The sequence below is a fragment of the Emydura macquarii genome, unplaced genomic scaffold (assembly GCF_026122565.2).
Source record: "Emydura macquarii macquarii isolate MOO-44397 ecotype Brisbane River unplaced genomic scaffold, CSIRO-AGI_Emac_v2 contig_3348, whole genome shotgun sequence".
Lineage (NCBI taxonomy): Eukaryota > Metazoa > Chordata > Testudines > Chelidae > Emydura > Emydura macquarii.
This window is the reverse complement of record NW_027133485.1, coordinates 865,144-885,555: the sequence shown is the minus strand read 5'-3', so window position 1 is coordinate 885,555 and position 20,412 is coordinate 865,144. Positions and strand designations below refer to the sequence as shown.

The window sequence follows — 20,412 nt, the reverse complement described above, 5'->3', positions numbered from 1 at the left end:
GAGAAGTAAGTCACTGTCAGGCACATAATTCATACGACGACGATGGAAAATTCCCCCTTTGTCACAGCAGGTGAGTGACGTGTCTGTGCACCCTGTGCTGTTCATACAGCAGAACACAGACCAGCTGGACAGCCACAGAGACATGCTAGCCCATTAAAATGCCAACAGGCTCACCAGGGGCTGGGAGGGCACCCTGGGTCGGCACAACACCCTGAGCGTAGCTCTTGCCTACCCTGCTAGACCTGTGTTCCTCAGACCACTCTCTGGTTAACACCAGTCCATGGCTCTGGCATCCAGGGGGCTTGATTTGCAAAGATGAGTGCTGCCTTTTTCCAGTGAATGCACCAAGCCAGCATGCCATTCAGAGCTGCTTTTTCTGAAGCACTTGAGAATCTAGCATGTAGGTCCGGCCTCTTTTTGCCCTGCCCTGCTAAGTCCAAACATCAAAGTCTGCTTTGTGCATTTTCAAATCTCTCTTGTCAGTTACATGACTATAGAAATCATTCACAGGATCCTTTGGCTCATGATGCCAGTTCTATTTAATTTCATGGGATCAGTCACAAAAGTTCTTCCATGCTTTATCACGTGGCTGCTGTCCCAAGCTGGGGCAGGGCTACCTGCTCTCTCGGGAAGGTGCCGCTCTCTTCTGGCACCCATCATGGAACTGTTGATTTTACTAGAGATGGCTGTAAAGAACAAAGACCTGGAGGAAATGCTTTAGTGAAGGCAAGAGAGAACAGGGTTCTTACAGAGCCTACAGTTTTGCTTTAAGCCTTAAGAGCAAGTTATAATTAGAAGTGGGGCCTCTTTAGAAATGGAACAAGTGAAGGTTACAAGGAGAAACAGATGGTAGCAATTGACTTACTCAAGGAAGTTATAAATAAGGCATCAGCAGCTGATGTTAGCTGCCTTTCTTCAGCTAGAATAAAGCCAGCGCTAGCTACAGAACCCTCCCCAGGTACAGCATTTACCATTGAACACGCAGTTACTTTAAAGTTAATCCTTTTGTGCTTAGAAAACATATTTGGAAACAAGGCAAATTCCAAGTGTGCAATCTGCTAAATGGAGCAAGACCCAACTCAATCTCACTATGTACCTTCAAGATACTGTTTTGGCTTTTTGATTCCTAGAGTGGATGTGTTCATGTCAAACACTCCCTCATCTAGCTTCGGAAATTAATGCCCTGCTGGATAATTTAGCTGTGTAGCTCACATTGGGAATGAGTATCTTGTTCACCACATCCTTTCTTTGATTTCTAATGAGGCTAACAAGACAAGCTCTCATTTTCTAATTAACAGGGCCTCCTCCTCCAGCCCCATCCTGGATTTCTAATTTGTGACTGGGAGCAGGGGAGAGAAACCCTTTATAACCGTGATTTTTTCCCCAGTGTTATTGATCCACCCTAAGGACTTGGTGAATTGGATACCAGCTCCCACACTTAACTGTCCAGACCCTAAGATTAAAACAAACTGCTCTCAAGTCTCACTTGCCAATGGATCCCGAGGAAGCTATGAAACAGGATGCTGAGCTGCCCCCCACTACTGAGTCACTGGTTTGTATGGCTGTTTGAACTTATCTGGTTTATGGCATGAGGTGCTGGAGGCTGGTGGTAGGGGCGAGTTTAGGTTTATATGTAAGAATAAGAATTCAAATATCTATGTGCTGTTCGTCTTCAGCCTTGATCAGAGCCATAAAGCAGCATTTTAACACAGACTCACAGAAGGAGACAGCTGGCTCAGGCTCACCAGCATGCTGCAGTGAAGGGGTTGTGTGTGTGGATGCAATTCAGGTTAGGGGCAACCCTCTAATTAACTCAGTCGTGTGGACAAGCCCTGCCAATAGCCCAGCTGCCTCCTCTCCAAGGGCTTCTGGCTTTTGTTGAAACACTGCGTCAGTGTTCATGGTCTAGACGCCATGGAATTCCTGGACCTGCTCCAGTCACTTGGATGTCACTGGAAGGCTGCTGAGCACTGCCCGCAGCTGCCAGGGAGTCATCCCCTGGTGCAGGTGGCAAGACCCTAACTAGCTCTGGATGAGAAAGCACAGGGGGGCCCCTGGTTACTCGTCCCCCCAGGCCCTGGCAATTTTCTTGCGGTGATTCCTCTCCTCCTCAGGTTGAAGGGGTGAGAACCCTGCTAAGATCCCTTGAAGCCCGGCAGCAGCGCCTCTTGGCAAACATTGCCAGCTGTGATGAGCTGATGGCAGAAATCACCAGTCTTCAGGCTGCTCTCAGTGTTAAGTATTAGGATCTTCCTCCCTTTCCTTGCAGTAGCAGGGCCCTAACAATGTCTCTGTGGTGACGGGGGGCACTGCCGGCTTTTCCTTTAACAAAATTACACAGCTAGTCTGCGTAAGATGGAGTAACTCCTGTGGGGATCCCTGGTTTCCACGAGCTAGATCTCCACAGGGCGAGACCAGCAGGGGTCTGCTCTTCCCCCCCCCCCCCCCCCCCCCCCCCCCCCATGACTAAGTTCATTAGAAAATGTTATGAGCTCTAGCATGCAGCAGCTTGACCCAGCTGCTGTGAGGTCTACAGTACCCTTACATTCTGTGGCTATAGCAGCTCCTGGGAGTTATTGGACTGATGCATGCGTGTTTTTATTTGCTAGGCTCCTGCCAAAACAGAGGGCAGCTCCTTGCCTGAGCAAGAAGAGAACAAGAATTACTGAGATGCTTAATGAGCTGCTCACTCAACGGGGATTGATGAAGGAAGCCACCCACACAACTCATTTACTGTTCCCTACAAAATATACTTAGCCCTCTAGTCCCTGAACTTTCTGTATGTGCTTTTAATGTTGTGTAAGTGGCATGTTGCTATGACATGTACTCTCAATCTCAAGTGTATAGAAATAAAATGACAACTGTTTGCTCTGGCTCTGAAAAAGCTGCATGGTGGCACAGGTTAATGCCCTGGAAAAGAAACAGTCTGACAAGCATCGCTCCAGTCAGTGCTAACCTAGAATGGCAGGACTGGAAGGGACCTCGAGAGGTCATCTAGTCCAGTCCCCTCCACTTCTGGCGGGATCAAGCATTATCTAGACCCTCCCTGCCAGGTGTCTGTCTAACCTGCTCTTAAAAATCTCCAGTGATGAGATTGCACAACCTCCCTGACAGTTCGGAAGTTATTCTAATGGCCAACCTAAACCTCCCTTGCTGCAATTTAAGCCCATTGCTTCTTGTCCTGTCCTCAGAAGAACAATTTTTCTTCCTCCTCTTGAACTGTCATGTCCCCCTCAGTCTTCTCATCTCCAGACTAAATAAACCCAATTTTTTCAGTCTTCCCTCATGGGTCATGTCTTCTAGACCTTTCCGCATTCTTGTTCTTCTCTTGACTTTTTCTCCGGTTTGTCCACATCGTTCCTGACACGTGACACCCAGGGCAGCCAGCTCTTCTCAGGTTCTCTCAGCTGGGGCCTGTGGGTCACTAACGAAGTCGATTCCTCGCCAGTCTTTGACTCAGTGCACAGCAGGGGCTGCCTCGCACCCTTTGTCCTGCCTTCTCCTACAACCAGCGTCTAGTCTGATCTGTCCCTTTCATCACCTCATGGCTGCCTGCCGTCAGCACGGTGATGGCTCCAGATTTTAAATTCCTTCCCCCTCAGTCACAGTTATGATTGGACCCTAACCCCTCTCTGCGTTTTGAAGGGGAAGGAGTATTACTATGGAGCAGTGAACCCTCCGGAGCGGAGGGCAAGCCCCAGACAGCAGTTTAAACGACTGCTGCTGACCTGCTTTCTGCTCCATGGTGCCGGTTTCGCTGGCACCTAGATGAAGTGCAGAGACCGGTTTCAACACTAGACCTTTCAGTGAAGGATTCTGGGGGAGCTGGTACCAGCGTCAACATGGCTTGGCTCGATTTCCGTCTCGGACAGTGAGCGCTGGGTACGAGGGAGCCTGGGACAGGCCTGGAGGAGCTGACCCACTTCGAGCCTTGTGCTCCAGCTCTACGGCGGCTCCAGCGCGACTCAGGTGATGCTCCTGGGGGGGCAGTGCGGGGGCTGTGCTGGAGTGAGATGAAACCTCAGCCTGGCAGCTGGCGCACGAGGACCAAAGCACAATCATCTCCCGGACCTTTGTCCTCCCCCAGCGGGGTGTTGTGGCCACCTGTCGGCTCAGCACAGACCAGTCCCTGCTTGAAAGAGCTCGATTCTCCCTCCAGTTTGTGCAGAGCACCTAGTGGGGGGATCTGTCCTGGAGTAGAGCTTCTCCTGCTACCATGCTACAAAGCCTGTCCCACTGACACGAGGGAGAACACGGCAGCTCAGCTGCTTGGCAGGCTCTTGCCCATACACTTCAGCCTTAGGAGCCAGCACAGGTCCTTGGAGTGGCTCCCTGGTACTTGTACAGAGGCCAGCAGCCATTACTGACCCCCGTCTCCACAGCAAGTGGGCACCCGCTGTCTGCAGCTTCTGGATCATTTGCGAGAGAGGCCCAGTTAGAAGCTAGTGGTGGGACTCCGTCAGGCTCTAACACCTCTTGGAGGCTTTTCATGAACATGCAATGATCTTGTCTGAGTTAATGGCGGCAGAGGCACTCGGTCACACCAGCTGACAGTTAGCGGGGGTGGGAGGATAAGCAGCATGGTACAGTGGTTAGGGCACGAGCCTCTGACTTGGGAGACTGGGTTGAAGTCCCTGCTTCACCACAGACTTCCTGTGTAACCGTCAGTAATCACAGCCTCTCTCTCAGGTCCCTCCCTGCCAAAGAGTGAGCACCTCACCCCTGTGTTATGAGCTCAGCTACTCCACAAAAGGACACACAGAGCAAACACCTACGACACACAATGCTCAGGCTAGGCAAAAAAGCCTTTCCTGCTCTCTTCTCAACCCTTCATCGCACGTGGTCAGAGTCTTCTGTGTACCTGAAATTCTAAGCAGGGCAATCTCATTTTCCAAGCTCAATTTGTTTAAAGTTCTTTGAGATTTTTTCTAAAGGAGGCTTGTGCCACGGCTGGTTGTGTATTGACCAATCCATTCTCCTGATCACCTGCCTCTTGTTCTACTTTCTATTGCTACTTGTGCTTCCTATGGCAGACTACCCCTTAAAGGAGCACCTTTAACCAGTGCTAAAGTGAAACGAGTATTCCCTACTGACTAGTTCTGTTTTGCCTTCCTCATTCCCTCTGCAGTTTCAAATGGATGAAGGTATTCATTTCTCAAGTCCCTGGAGTGTGGGGATGCGCACTGAACAGCTGCTGCATTTCAGGGGTGAGTGAGGTGATTCCTGTGTGCTAGTCTGTGGGTACTCTGTGGTCTTTGAATGAAACATGTCCCTTATGATCATTCTGGATGGAAGTATACAGTATAAGGATTTACAACAGCTGGTCTTATTCCTGTGCATTTATTTTAGATCATTCCACCCTTCCCACATGCCTGAAAGTACCTTTATGGACATAAAGGTAGTAAATCCAAAAACTTCAGTATTGGGGGAAGGGGGAGAGAAATCCATATGCACAAGAAAATTATTCTCTATCAAACTCCAAAGTCTCAATGCCCTGCTCTGACCTAATGGAAAGCAGAGCACTCAAGATCACATTCCAAAGAAACTGATCAACACCCTGAGGAATGACTCCAGTACCACAACCTTTAAATAAGCATTTAATTAGGATTCCATTAGTATTAATATTGCTTTCAATTCCAAAAAAGTGTTAATTTCCACTTCTTAGCAGATATTTCAAAGTACAATATTAACTTTATACAAAATGAGCAATTAAGCAAAACACCATTATTTCACATTTTACATTCTTCAAAAATACAAATTCATATTTACTCTTTTTTGGGTTTTGGAGATGCTCTTCCTTTGGAAGTACTGTACCTGTAACTAACATCTTCATGTCACTCAATGCAAGTACATTTGTTCCCATGTTTCATAGTTAAATAAATTCCTTTAATACCATACACGCACACTTGAGAAACTGATGTGTTTGTTTTTTAAAATCATCTCCAAGACCATTGCCCAGCTCCCAGTATATGTCAAACAAAAGCAGTAAATAAACAACCTAAACTCTTCCTGCAGTTGCTGGTCTGAAGGTTATGCAGAGATCAATGCTGCAGCGAATGCTCAATAACTAACCAGACTTCAGGCTGGCAGTTTCCTGCCCTCCTAACTGATGCTAGTCTGTGTAAATAAAACAAAACTTCAACTATTATTCTCTCTCCAAACTGAGGGTCAAACGAATAGCTTTAGTTTATAAGCAGGTAGAAGGACACAAAGCTACAGAGCAAGGAAAACCTTTGAATGCCAGCTACTGTAGCTACGACACTGCAAAAACATACCCTTGATTTTGCTGAAAAAGATCATATGAAAAAATTTTTGTAAGAAAAAGTAGAAACTGTATTTAGTTGAGAAAGTGTACACTGCATAATGAACCAAATTTTGGCCAGCTTGCACACCACCAAAAGCATGGTGTGGGATTTTTAAACTATTTCCAAGCACACACACATTTAGACTATGTACACTACTACATAAATATCCAGTTTAGTTTGCATTTCTCAGTGCAGACAGAATCCAACTTCTAGAATGTATGATTTATATCAAGATAAGATGCAAAAAAGTTAAAAGTTCAGCCCTGTCCATGAGTATTGACTACAGTAACATTTATAAAAACTTGACATTGTTTCCAAAATATATTAAGGAAGAAAAATACCAATTAAAATAATGCAATTAGATATTCGTTGGTTAAAGAAATGGTTTTGCCTCACAGCCCAATTGACTCTAATTATTAATTGTTCTGCCCAGCTAGTTCGTATTGGTAATACTTCACTCTTTTCATTCGTAGATCTCAAAGCACTTTACAAAGGTGAATGAGCATCACTATCCTAATTTTACAGATGAGGGAACTGAGGCAGAGAGGTTAAGTGACTTGCCCATGGTCTCACAGCCATTCAGTGACAGAGTCAGGACTAGGTTACCTGACTCCCAATCCACTGCCCTATACACCGGACCATGCTGTCTCCCATTTCAGTCCCTAAGACACTAGTTTTTCATCTCCTATGAGCTCTGAGGCCAATTATACCTTAAAAAACAGTGCCTCCCCTCCCCCAAACAGTTCCAGACATGCAGGCCAGCCATGAGTTCATTTGTCAATCCTTACTTCTAACTGGTGCAGGAAGAGTATTGTAAACAGGTTAATGTTGCTGCGGTTGCAAAAACAATATTTGATGTTTCTGCTGGAGAGTTATTCTCAGCGAAGTAAGGCAGATAGCATGACATTGAAAATGATTGTGAAGACAAACTCTAAAAGGTGCAACATGCCTGTCTAGGAAAAGTTTATCACTTCTGTTCATGCTCATTCTGAAATAAGACTGAGGGGGGACAGACAGATGAACACAACTGTAAAAAAACAACCACCACCACCTAGTACTTCTAACAGAAGTGACAAGCAGCTCATCAGAAAGCATGAGAGGACAGGCCTGCTAAAGCACAGTGCTCTCAGTGGAAGTTTTGCATAGATTGGACATTTGCTAAGGATGCATAATTTTGTTTGCGTATAGACAGAGTAGGATGCTAGGTCACTGAGCTAGCTACTACACAAATTCAGTTAGACAGACATAGACCAACCACATGGAACAATGATCTTTAGCAACAAGTATTGCACCAAGATAAGTGCTCATCTTTGCACACCCCTGTTAACTTTTATTCAGAGCAAAAATAAACTTTCTGAAAGTATATACAAAAGAAATTGCAGCAATTGGGTTAAAGATAAAATAACCTAAAGTGCATTTTAGATATTGGTATGAGGTTCTGCAAACTAGTCTTTCTGGACACAGTCAGCATTACAGGAAGTCCCCGATTCATACTTTGTTCTACGTAATTCAGTACCAGCACTGACCAAATCCTGCCTCTGTCCCTAGGAGCCTTTACCATCTACAAGCATGAAGAGTGAGTTCTCCAACCTCCAGCTGCATGTTAAGTCAGATCACTGGGGTTACTACCAGTGTTGGTATTTAAACTTGTTCTGTACTTAGCTGTGTGTGTCCATCTGGAAGCTACAGGTAACCAAGTTAACCCCCAGGAGCCATCAAACAGCAATGCTTCAACACAGCTATCTGGAGCAGTGCAGTTCTGCTGTGCAGACTGATATGGAAAAGAATTCACAAACTGTATACATTGTACAGGGAGTTCACAACAATCTCAGGGCCTGACAGAGCGCACTCCTCCCTGGGAGTCTGATGTCAGACCTCTCATTTGCAGCTCTCAAAAGGTAGAAACTTCCCCTCCCTTTTGTCAGATTGCTGTGAATTTACTGAGCCATGGAAAAGTCTCCAGCAACCCTGGTGTGAGACTCTGATGGCTCAGCTGCAGTTGCAAAGACTGCACTTCCCTGCCAGGAGCTCCCAGGCTCCCCCCACGGCACCAGTCTGCAGGCAACACCCTGAGCTGGGTGCAGCTTTTGACTGTGCAGGTCCCGGGCAGTACAGGAACAGGAGCCAGAGGGGCGCAGCACGGCTCTGGAAGTGCTTCAACACACACAGCATAATTTCACATTCAAACAAATAGAACAAAAGTGAAAAAAGCAAAGAACATTAACAGAGAAGCTGCCAAAGGGACACGTGTCTTTGTGCTGGGACAGGCGAGTTGCCGACGAAACCCAACTACTCTGCCCTCCTCAGCCCTACCCAAACTGGGACTAGAATAGACGACTCCCAAACAACACCAGGTTGGGTGCACGTATTCACTGCAAACCCAGAGTCCCTGAAGGAAGAGCTACCAAGACCTCATCGGGTGCCCCATGTTTCACACTTAGGGCCAAATCCTGGTCCCTCTGAACACACTGGCAAAATTCTCATGACCCCAGTGGGACCTGGGATTTTACACTTTCACACTCACTCTCTCTCTTTCTCCCAAATGCTATTTAAAAAGCCAATATCCAAGCAGAGCCAGAGACATAGGTGCAAGCCCCCCCGCTGTGAGTCCTTCCCAAGTGGATTGCTGCCCTGACCCCACACCTCCCGCTTCCATGCAACTTCAAAGCAGAATTTTAAACAGGACAATTATCAGAAGTTCTTGCAAAGACAATCCCAGCTAACCAGACTCAAGCCTATTTCATTTGTGTTCAACAGCGGTCCCAGCCGTTCCCAGCCTGCCTGGTCCCGAGCTAAGCCTGTGAGACATAAGTCATGGTCCGTCCTCATGCAGAGCTGCCCTAGCGGGGGGAGGGAAGGGGCGGTACCACAGAGAGAACAACGCACTGAAATGCTTTACTAATCCATATTTTACAGATGCAAACCTTAGTGCCACAGCAACAGGAGAAACCCAGACACGCCCCGACCCCGTGGCATGTCCCAGCACCATCCTGAGAGCCAGCACTGGCTGGAAAGCAGCAGCAGCCAGTGAACTGCCCGTCCTAGCACCATCCTATGAACCTTTGTCACTAGGATGGCCTAGTACTGTGCTAGTATTGACACTGCTTGTCACAGTTACAAGCCATTTCACTGCCCCTGCTCCTTCATCCTCCTCCACTGGCATGCTTCCATCCTTGCACATTCGATAACTGGAGATATCCGGACGGGCTGAAAGCCTGCTCCCTTAAGCTAATTTCTGCCTGAACCTCGGCAGTGAATTTGCAATTGGACAGAAAGAGACACAAAGCCACTGCCCCACCCTCAGAACATGTCAGCTTTTGGTAAGGCCACATGGCTCTCCGGAGGGTTTTAAAAGCCAACAATCCCTCGATGTAGCACGTTAGGAAGGAAGGCTTGGCTGCTCCACCAGGATCCTCCCCAAGAACACATGCGAAGGGCAGCATCAATAAGATGTGAGTAAACGGGAAGAAAGCAGAAGGGAGAGAAGGGAAAGGCCTCCAACTTCCAGCAGTTTGCATCCTTAGACCTAGTGAACGCAGTTACTCAGCATTATTTGGCTTACAGTCACATCACTACATCTAACACTGTAAACTGAATCAACACTATTTAATATTCTTTCCTTCAACACAAAACGACTCACAGCCAAAGCCAGACAGATGGATAAAATACTATAAAATTACATCTTTTAAAATAATGCAGCATAAATAAGCCATTTAAAATGAGACTGCATTTATTGCAACATTACAGGCTTTTTGGTGGAAGGGGAGTTTGTGGTTTTTTTACCCTGAGTCAGTTAGAATATAGAGTTTCAGCTTGATATGAAAAACTACTAAGTTGTGTAATGCATTTTAGTCAAGAAATAGCCTCGTGCACAGAGAGCTGACACTGCAGCAGGCTGGAGGCAGATTCAGGCAGGGATTATATTGTTTAACAGCAAAGAGGAAGCATTTCTGGACCGTTACAGGATACACCCACTGAACTCAAGTTCACTGTATAATGACAAGGAATCATTGTCAACTAAAGAAGAGTTACCTGCAAAGATGTTGTGCTCCTGGTTAACTGCATGTGGAGTTTTAAAGCCTGACTCATGTTTCCACACAAAGTCAGATGTTGATCAGATTGGTCACAAAGAACAAGTGGCACCAATATCACCACATGTGAAACCCATGGCATTCTGCAAGAGGCAGCCAACAGAGCAGGTTCAACACAAGCCAAGGTTCTGATCACATTTCTGAGTTAGCAAGCAATGAGCCTGCTATGTATTTTCAGCCCTGACCCATCAAATGAATGAACACAGCAGGAGCACAAGTACCTCATGCTCTTCTTTAGAAACTCCCCAAAGGTTTCAGTTGGCTTTGCTATTAGCGTTAGCACAATACAAACAGCCAACTCCTCCCACTAACTGGGTGATGGGACAAGTATCCCACAAATAGCAAAAGCATCTTAAAGTATCACTCCAGAAAAGCTCCAGGTCAAACGACTCCTACTACAATAATACCATCTTCTGCTACAGAAGCTTCATACTCCGGGCCCCTGTGATAGTGCATGGTTAGTATCAGACAGAGAAGGAGACAAACGGAGATTATAGACGCAAGAAGTCGTAACAAAAGACCCACTCACAGCCAGTACCAAAAACCCCCAGACATAAAAGTGACGTGCAACAGCAGACTGACTGAAACTAACCCCCTTATGCAGACGAGTGACCTTACCTTCCATGTTCACATGACAACAAGCAAAAGTGACAGACAGTGCAGCCAAAACAGTTCATAGATAACTTAGCTTTTGTTAATCTTCCTTTTTTTTTTTTTTCCTTTAAAGATTAGACTCCCAAAGATGGATGTTCCTGGGATGTGACTAAAATGACATCTGAGAAGCAGAAGTAGGCAACAAAACTTAAAAAAAACAAAAACAACTCTTGAGCCTTCAGTGTCTGCTTCTAAGGAGGAGGATTTTAGCCTCCAGGTGCAAAGGAGAAGAATCTGGAGCATCTTTACTTGGAGAAGCTGCTATTCAAACCAATTTCTTCCTCCCCCTGTAGTAGTGCTTCAATTGGAATCAAATTGGATGAGGTTTCAGGGTTTTGGAGGGACAGGAAGTCTGATACATCCATGGCACTTAATGTTTCAGTCCGCGAGTCTGAAGGGTTAACTATCTGACCGCTCAGCTCACAGGAAGAGGAGGAGGAGGAGGAAGGAAAAGTCTGAGGCTGCAGCTGAAGAGTTGGCTGCTCCAAAGTTTTCAGGTCAGGCGATGAACATCCCTTCTTACTGGTCGCTTTCTCCTTGGCAGAGTCTCGGCAGGCACACTGACACTGGCAGGCCTCTTCTTGCTTTATAATGATAACAGGAACACTGAGCCCAATCTGCTGAACAGCACTTCCTGAAGGTGAAATGGAAAGATACAAATAGGCCCAGAAGTGAGAGAACTGCACAATCTCAGTGCACTGAAACACAAGGAAGCTTCTAGGTTTAATTATGATGTAAGCTCCTCATTGCAGGAAACTCTCATTTTTGTTTGTCTCAAGTAACATGCACACCTATGGCACCATATCATGTTATGAGATCAAGAAAAAGGGAAACAGCATTTCAAATAACCCTAAGAACTGCGGAAGCCCGAGTCATCATTAACCTGACTATGAGCTAAAGCATGTAACTATAAATTTACTCAGCCATGTAAGAGGCAATGAAGGTAACAGCTAGTCAGAGTTGGGTCAGGATGCACTGGACCAGCAACCACTGATCACGTGAACACACCAAGCTCTCTGTGGCCAATTATGCATTAAGCAGAGGAGCAACATTCAGCCTGCCTAGGTTTCAGTCATTAATGCCTCTTTTTATAATACAGGAGGACTTGACACCCAGTCACAGGAGGAGGTGGGGCCATTCCATCGCTCACAGAGCGAGCATTTCTTACCTTTCTCAGGTACTGTGTGGCATTTCACAAGAGTATCAATGTTTCCCAGCCAATGGCTGGGAGAAGGCCATTCAGTTGAAAGCTGACTTGTTCTGTAACACAGGTGTTTAGGGATCCCAATGCCACCTATCTAGATTTTTATGGGTGCCAACTAATATTTTAAATCAGCTTTAAGAGGTTTAAGCAGAGTGGTGTTTAAAAATGAAAGCCCTTTACTGTTTAAATACCACTGTCCCTTTAAAACAGAAACAATCCCAAGAGATTGTCTATGGCCTCACACCAGCCTTCCTTTTTCCATCACTTCAAAGTCAGCTATCTTCCTGTTCACAATCTTTGCTGTTTTCCTGTCTAGTGACTGCAGAGAGGGGTCTTTCACTCGTGCTCCTCCTTTCTTCTTTTAAAATCTCACCTTCAAAGCTGCCTATTCTCTTTAGCCTATGACTGAATCTGTGAAGTATCTGACACTGTGCCTGAGGATGCTATATAAAAACGTGTGTGACTGTATTTTATTAGAAGCAGCTCAGAGAGGTGGTCACTTGGTGCTGGCTGGATTAAACAATATAAATTATTAGCTTTTCCTCCTCCCCTCATGTAAGGGTTTAAGATCAGCAGTGCTCTAAAATCTAAATGAGTACATTAATTATCTAATTTAAGGAGCTACGCTGACTTTTTCATCTCATACACATATAGCATTAGAATACCACACAATTTTTAATAAGAGAGATAACTAATCAAGACAATACAGTTTGCAAATTTCTCCCCAGTATCTTCAGTATTATCTTTGCTTCCTTCTTGATGTTATAATGCAAGTACCCCCAATAAGGTCAAACATGAGTCTAACTGAACTAGGCTTTAACCAGTACCCTTTAAGAGTGTAAAAAGCTGAATGTTTTCTTGGACTTTTTAGAAAGCAATTAAAACACCACAAGGACTATTCAAGGAGATGTCACCGGGACTATAAAAGGGTAAGAAGTTGCATCTCAAATGCACATACCTGTATTGCCAGCCACTGGTAATGCGGTGGTAAAAAAGACTTTCTCCACCTTCGGAACTTGTGGCTTTAAAAAAATAAAAACATATTTAAAGCTGTTAAAATCAGCAACAGCAAAGTCCAAAGAGCTGTGACAAGGAGAAACATGAACCCCCCAGAAACAACTAGAGAACTGGATTACAAATGAAGTAGTTTGGTTTGATATGGTGCCTTCCATGTTCTGGATATCACAAAACTGGGACAACACCACAAGTAGTCCTAAGATGCTGACGCAAGCACACATTGGTTGGTCCTGCTTTGAGCAGGGGTTGGACTAAATGATCTCCTGAGGTCCCTTCCAACCCTCATCTTCTAGGATTGTGCTGTGGATTTGCCAACATACATTGTTCACATCATTAATTAATACTTAACCAATAACCCATCTTTTCATCAATGGTTCTTTACTCGTTGGCACTCACAGCAGAGGAAGCTGTTTTAGATAGCATTTGTTCACTACGTAAAAGAATAACAAACTATTCATGAGGTTTCAAACTCACAGATTCATACAGCATCAGACATATCCTTATTTCCCAAGATATTTTCCATTATCCTTATATACAAAGCTCCTCTGATTTACGAGACAATAGGATTAAGTTAGGGAAATGTATAGACAATGCTGAGAACACCAGAGAGTTTTTGTGTTTCTACTTTGTCACAAAGATGGATATAAAATAATTAAAAACAAGTTACTCTCAGGCACCACATTGCAATGCCACAGGTAAAGCACATCCACATCCTCTGTGAGGCCTACACGAGGGAGTTTGTCACACAAAAAGAAGAAAACCTACTAAATCTTCCCCACCTCTGGATTTTCCAGACACTTTTTCCTTTGTATCTACCTTTTAAGCTCTTCAGGGCAGGGATTGTCTATTTGTGACTTGTACAGAGCCATGCACATCACCACTACACAAATCTGAATCAGACACCTGGGAAGGGATTGAATCCTGTTCCCTCTCAAATATACTAAAGTTAGACATTTTTCTATTGAAAAAGTCTCTACACTGTGTGAGAGACATGAATGCTCTGAACAGTGTTTCAGCAACATTATGGCATGTACTAACCATTTGTTCTTGGTTTTGGGGAGAACCATTGGCACCATTTAAAATCCATTGTAAGTTCTGTTCTCCCATGACTATGCTGGACTGCAGAATAGCAGTGCTCTGAGATGGAGTAATTGTTATAGTCGAATTACTGGTCAGAACAGAGTTCGCACCCACAGGCACAGTCTGAACCACAGCTGGCAGAGGCTCAGTGGCACTCGATGCTGCTCCACAAGGAGCAGAGGCTGCAGCAACCACTGAAAGTCCTTGTACAATGGGCTGTGGTGGTGTCTGAGTGTGCTGTAGAAAGTCTTGGTGACTGGCTGCAAACTGTGTGCTGTGAGGAACAGGCACTTCTGGGGACTGTAAAATAGTCGCAGGGTTTCCAAACGCAGCTTGCTGTGAACTGGTTCCTATGGTGGTAGGAGCTGGAGGGGGTGCCGAGGTTTGTAGTGCTGGGTGGGAAGGCTCGGAGATGCCAAGCTGCAGTACAAGTGGGAGAGATAAAGATGCTGAATCTCCTAGAGAAGGCTGAACAGTAGTTACTGAGTCTGCATCACCGTTAAAACTTTCAATCAAGGCAGCTGCCAAAGGAAACACAGTAAAAAAGAAACATGAATACATCGAGTTTCACATGGTCCAGAAAAACTGCTATGCACTGGACTTAAGGAAGTAAGCCTAACTTGGCCTCTAGCTATAGATTCCAACAACAATACTTCATACAGTCAAAGCACTCTACAGAACTCATCACGTGAGCCAATTAAACGGGACGGACATTTCAGGGAGCTCGGACAGGGACCTTTCTACATGTACATTTAGGAAGCCGATAACACTGTACTCTACACACAGGCCTGTTAGAGCCATCTGCTCCCAGGTGTTGTAAGTATTTCTACTCTAAACCCCCTTCTACAGATGGTTTCATTCATTCAGCCATAAACGCCTGCTCCAAGAGGAAACCTAGTACAGAAGAGTTCATAAGGAACATAAGCCCAGCAGCACCATTTTCAGTGCCATAGCCTGGCACACAGAGATGATCTCATACTTCTAGTGACACTGTCCCAAGGCGCCACAGATTATGTGTACTATTTACTTTAAAAATCAAAATAAATTAAACTGGTGATGCTCCCCACCAGCCTTTTTCATGACACGCCTGTCTGGTTTCTACTATGGCTTTATATCATCCACTAGGCAAGAATTCTCAGTCTGAGATGCACAAATGGAACTAGCTGTCTGCACAGATAGGTGGGAAGGTCTCTCTAAAGAGCACAGATACAAAGTGTACCTGTCCTTTGAGAATCTTCCTGATTTGCTGTATGATCTGAGCTCTGGAACATAGATTCAAAGATGTTTGCTGGTGAGATTGTGCTAAGATCTTGTCCATGTGTCTGGGGAGAAGAAAAAGGAGAGAATTGTTAAATAACAACAGTTCTACCATCTTAATAAACTATTTGCATAAATGCCAGTTGGCTAGCATACGTATGTTGCAATTGTTTGCTCAGTTATTTCAATGGGCCACCTTCAGAAAGGGCAAAGTACTTCATACTTTATGCAACTAGTGCACCACATGAAAGATGCCTGTTAGCTATCATTAGCCATGATGCAAATTCACCAATAAAATGAACAAGCCTTTTAAAGAAAACAAACATAAGCCTGAAGTTGACAAAACTGTTAAAAGGACATGCAAGTATTCTTCTGTAGCTGTATTTCATTTTAGCTCCACTTTTAATACCCCACTAGAAATTGAAACATAAACAAATCTAATCAGTTTTATCCCTGTCATGTGGGAAACTTTTTCCTTTGCTTCTTCTGGAGCACGAGACCGCAACGCTCTGCTTAGTTTACCTCCTGGTTTGTGCACCAATGCAACCTGTAATGTCAGAACTGCTCTGGGAACAGGGTTTATTAAATGGCTCCATGAGGTAGCACCACTAAAAGATACCAGCCTAATTAGTGTAATTCTTAAGATTTAGTTATGGCAACATTCCCCACTAGATGAGAACAGTTTTACTGTAAGGCTAGATCTGGGACCTTCAAAGGAACACTACTGTTTTTGGAAAAAAACCCTTTCTTTTCAATCCACCAAATTAGAAATTCTGTTTTCAGATTATGGGGACATTTGCAACAAACAGCCAAAAGTCTGTGCTTCCAACAGGGTAGAATTACTTCCTCCCAGACTCCTACAAGTACCTACAAGTCTGTTCCCAGATGGACTTGAAAGACATTGCATCCTTTTGCAACAACACCTGGAGGCAACCTAATTAAGTGATTGTGTCACATACCATTATATCTTTAGTATACAATTCCACCAACAGAAGCAAAATGTAAGTTACAGAAATGGCTGGGGAGGGGAAAGCCAAATAGCAGAGACTACGGCAGTACACGCATATGGTGCCAATTCTGACTCAAACATAAGGATCTTTTAGCTAGTTGCAAGTGCCAAAAGGAAAGCTTGCTTTAATGTTTTCTTCTATCTATTTCTGCCTGGAGTCTTTGCAATGGGTACTTCCTTGGACACACAGACATCCTGGCCCCCAAACTAGAGCAAATAGCACATAATGTGTAAATAGGTTACCCATTTCACAAACTATCCAGCTAGCATTAACCAAACAACTCAGAGCTGGTCATTGTTAGATCTCTAGCTCTCAAGTGACAAGATGAAAACAGTCATATTCATGATTGTTTCTATATTGTTGTATCCAGCCTAATTTATTTCTGCCCACATCAAATGTAACTAATGCACTGAAACAGAACGCTAGGGTTTGCTCTGCTTTGAAAGGAGCTGTCCCTGCTTAACAGAAACAATATTGTGAAGAAAAAGTTAAAATCATATGTAGTATTACAATTACCACATCTGCATCAGCAGTCAGAATCAAGTGCATTGTATGAGATGCTAAATTCCCCAATAGGACTGCAGTAATATTTCATAATGACAGATGGTTAAATCCAACTGTAGGAAAGGAATCAGTAGAGCTGTGCATGTATTTGCCAGCAAATGATGCAATGCATCCTGCCAAAAAAAATCCACTAACAGCACTGGCATCAATCCTAGAACAAGTCACTGCAACGCCCCTCTCACTGGAGAGGCCATGCCTAGACAACAAGAACAAAATCGGGCCCAAAAGCAGATAATGCCGAAGGACAGAGTAAGTGAAACAAAACCAACCAATTTTTAATATTTAAACCCAGCATTCCTCTGTGGTAAAAACAAATCTCAAATGATGGGCAATGCATAGTTACTTACTGTATTAGAGTTTTCCCGCAGTTCCGAATCTGTGGAGATGAGGCTTAAGTCACTCAGACAAAGTGAGTGGCTTGTATCCTGTGAAGAGGAATACAATTGCAGTTATATATTTAAATCAGCGGCAACAATATTTAACATTCCACAGTATTTTAGATCACTTTCTTTAGAGATACAGGCATCTGCACAGCTTGTCAAACTATTTTGTTCAGGGTGGATAAAAAAAATTTTTTAAATGGATTTTTTTTTTAAATTAATTTATTTGCTGCCAAGTTTAAAGGAAGTCCACTGAACTAGTGAAAGTCACTGGCTAAGCACTTGGAGTTGAGTTTGCTGAAGTGTTAAACCAGCTTTTGACAGCAGTAGCCTCTTCTACTGGTACACAGAGAATATTTTCTTCACCTCAGTTTATTCAACTATATCAGTTCAATGACTAGATCATTCAAAGTTAAGAAACCAATTAGGAGTTGAAAAAGCAGGAAAGCTTGTTTTTCTCTTCCAATCTATGAATAAAAACTAGTTGTGAAACAATAAGGTCTACTCATTCTAAAATTGAAGGACATGGTGACCAGAAATAACCAGTAAATTCACTAACTACAGAACATACTTCCTTTGTTTAATAAAGTAGTTCATTTTAAATGCAAAAAATGTACTTTGTTACATTTTTTATACACTTTGTTTATGTTTCCAGTGCATTTAAGGTAGTTTTATTAAATACATTTTAAAAAATGCTGCTTTTGTGCATTTTTAATTGCACTTGAATTTCTATCCAATTAGAGCTTGACACCAATAAAAAATTAATCTATTAAATAAGAAATGCATATTTCACTGTTTCCTAACATAATAAAAAAGTAAAAATTAAGACTCTAAATAAACGTTAAGTTAATTTATATATAATTACATGAATAAATGTGTACACATATAGCAAGTCCTCCTAGGTTGCAAAAAGAAGTTCCAAATTTAGCGTAAAGTCTATATTTAGTTGCAAACCAACATGTTTTAATGGTTACCAACCAATGAGAATTAACCTTTCTTTAGGAAAATGACTAAAAAGTACAAATGCAAAAACACAATTAAAGAAATTATTTAAATCAAGGTTTCCTGCTTGCTGATTTAAATCATAACTAAAAATCAGTGACTTAAAATGCTCTGATTTAAATCAATCCACCCTGATTTTTGTTCCTTGATAAGGCATGATCCATCTTGAAATTTAAGGCTGGGGTTTCAAAGGTGTCTAAGGGAGATAAACACCAAAATCTCACCAATTTCCAGTCGGAGCTATGCACCAAATTACTCTTAAGTTTCTTTGAAAATCACAGCCTTAAATATTGCACATCCTTTATTGCTTCAGGGACTTCTCCCTCAAAATATGGTTTTGTTTCAATCTGCCACAAAAGCACTAAAAAGAAAAGAGAAAGCTACTGACCTCAGATACATTGCTATTGGGAAGTGCATTATATGAGTGTCCTTTCTCGTGACCTTTCATGTGACTTTTGAGACTATACTGAGTACTAAAAGTCTTCTCACAGCCATTACTGGGACAGAAGAAGGGTCTCTCCCCTACAAGAAGCACAAAATACCTCACTGACTTTATACAAGTTTAGATATCTCTTCACAATGCGCAAGTCACGAAAGCCATTTTGCTGAAGTCAGAAGCACCCTCCCCAAGATATGACACTGGGAAAATACACCTCGAAGCTGGCAAAAGTATTTCAAGCGCTCTAACTGCTGCAGCTCTCCTCTCACTAGTATGTAGGTCCCTCTTCAACCAATGGTGTATTCATTTAGATGGAATATAGGGGCCAAAGATGTCCAACATGAAACCGTTTTAAGCAAGGTTTGGGATTTGGTATGCAGGGACTTCCGCTTGCTCAACCCCATGGCAAACACACCATTAGCAAGCCTTTTTAATCTTTTATTAAGGATACAGAAAAGAAGGGAAAACAGTTAAAGCATCTGAAACAAACTAAGGCTTTCATTTTAACAACATCCCTTGTTCCCTTTCCCTTTAGCTAGAGGCAGTTTTTAGAAAGAAAAAATTCCTTGGGGGTTGAAAGTCTTAGATCAGTGGTTCTCAGCTATGGGTATATGTACCCCTAGGGATACACAGAGATCTTCCAGGGGGTACATGAACTCACCTAGATATTTGCCTAGTTTTACAACAGGTTACATAAAAAGCACTAAAAGTCAGTACAAACTAAAATTTCATACAGACAATGACTTCTTATATGCTCTATATACTATACACTGAAACATAAGAACAATATTTATATTCCAATTGATTTATTTTATAATTATATGGTAAAGATGAGAAAGTAAGCCATTTTTCTGTAATAGTGCATTGTGACACTTTTGTATTTTTAGGTCTGATTTTGTAAGCTAGTAGTTTAAGTGAGGTGGAACTTGGGGGTACGCAAGACAAATCAGACTTCTGAAAGGTCTACAGTAGTCTGGAAAGGTTGAGAGCCACTGTCTTAGATGGTATCAAAGATGATAATAACTGTCCTTTTTTGGGGAAAAGAGAAGAGGTTAGCTGAAATGGGCTGGAGCTGTTGTGAAAGTCCAACTCCGTTTCCTAGAAGAAAAACAAGACAAACACATACAAAAGGGGAAAGAAAAGAACAACAAAGACAGAAAATGCAGCTTCTGTCTTTGATGTTAGACTTTCACTTGCAATCTCTCTGCTGAAAAACAGGCACTGCACACGATCTTACCAGCCATTCCAAGACCTGGCAAACCTCTACCAGCATCAGGCTGTTTAGCATACTGCGTTTAGCTGCCTTTTTTGATCACGGGCTCACAGCAGTGTTGCAAAATATAGTCTTGGACAGCTAAGCCAGACTCTTATTAAATAGAAGACAAAAGGAGACACATAGGAAAGAAAAG

At 43.3% G+C, this 20,412-nt stretch overlaps 1 protein-coding gene and 1 long non-coding RNA gene across 2 annotated transcripts in view; one reads left to right on the top strand and one right to left on the bottom strand.

Annotated features, from left to right (window-relative positions):
• The first annotated feature begins 917 nt into the window (after nt 1-917).
• Nucleotides 918-2,967, top strand: LOC137143817 (uncharacterized). Its single transcript, XR_010917269.1, has 4 exons — nt 918-958; nt 1,388-1,552; nt 2,115-2,234; nt 2,610-2,967. It is a non-coding gene; the product is annotated as an uncharacterized lncRNA (long non-coding RNA).
• A 4,242-nt stretch (nt 2,968-7,209) lies between these two features.
• Nucleotides 7,210-20,412, bottom strand: part of MTF1 (metal regulatory transcription factor 1) — a 28,708-nt gene continuing 15,505 nt past the window's right edge. Inside the window, exons 6-11 of the mRNA XM_067533918.1 lie at nt 18,953-19,086; nt 17,530-17,607; nt 15,571-15,673; nt 14,310-14,872; nt 13,213-13,276; nt 7,210-11,684 (exon numbers count right to left, since the gene is read on the bottom strand). Coding sequence (XP_067390019.1) covers nt 11,296-11,684; nt 13,213-13,276; nt 14,310-14,872; nt 15,571-15,673; nt 17,530-17,607; nt 18,953-19,086 — 1,331 coding nt within the window. The 3' untranslated portion in view covers nt 7,210-11,295. The remainder of the gene's footprint in view (nt 11,685-13,212; nt 13,277-14,309; nt 14,873-15,570; nt 15,674-17,529; nt 17,608-18,952; nt 19,087-20,412) is intronic.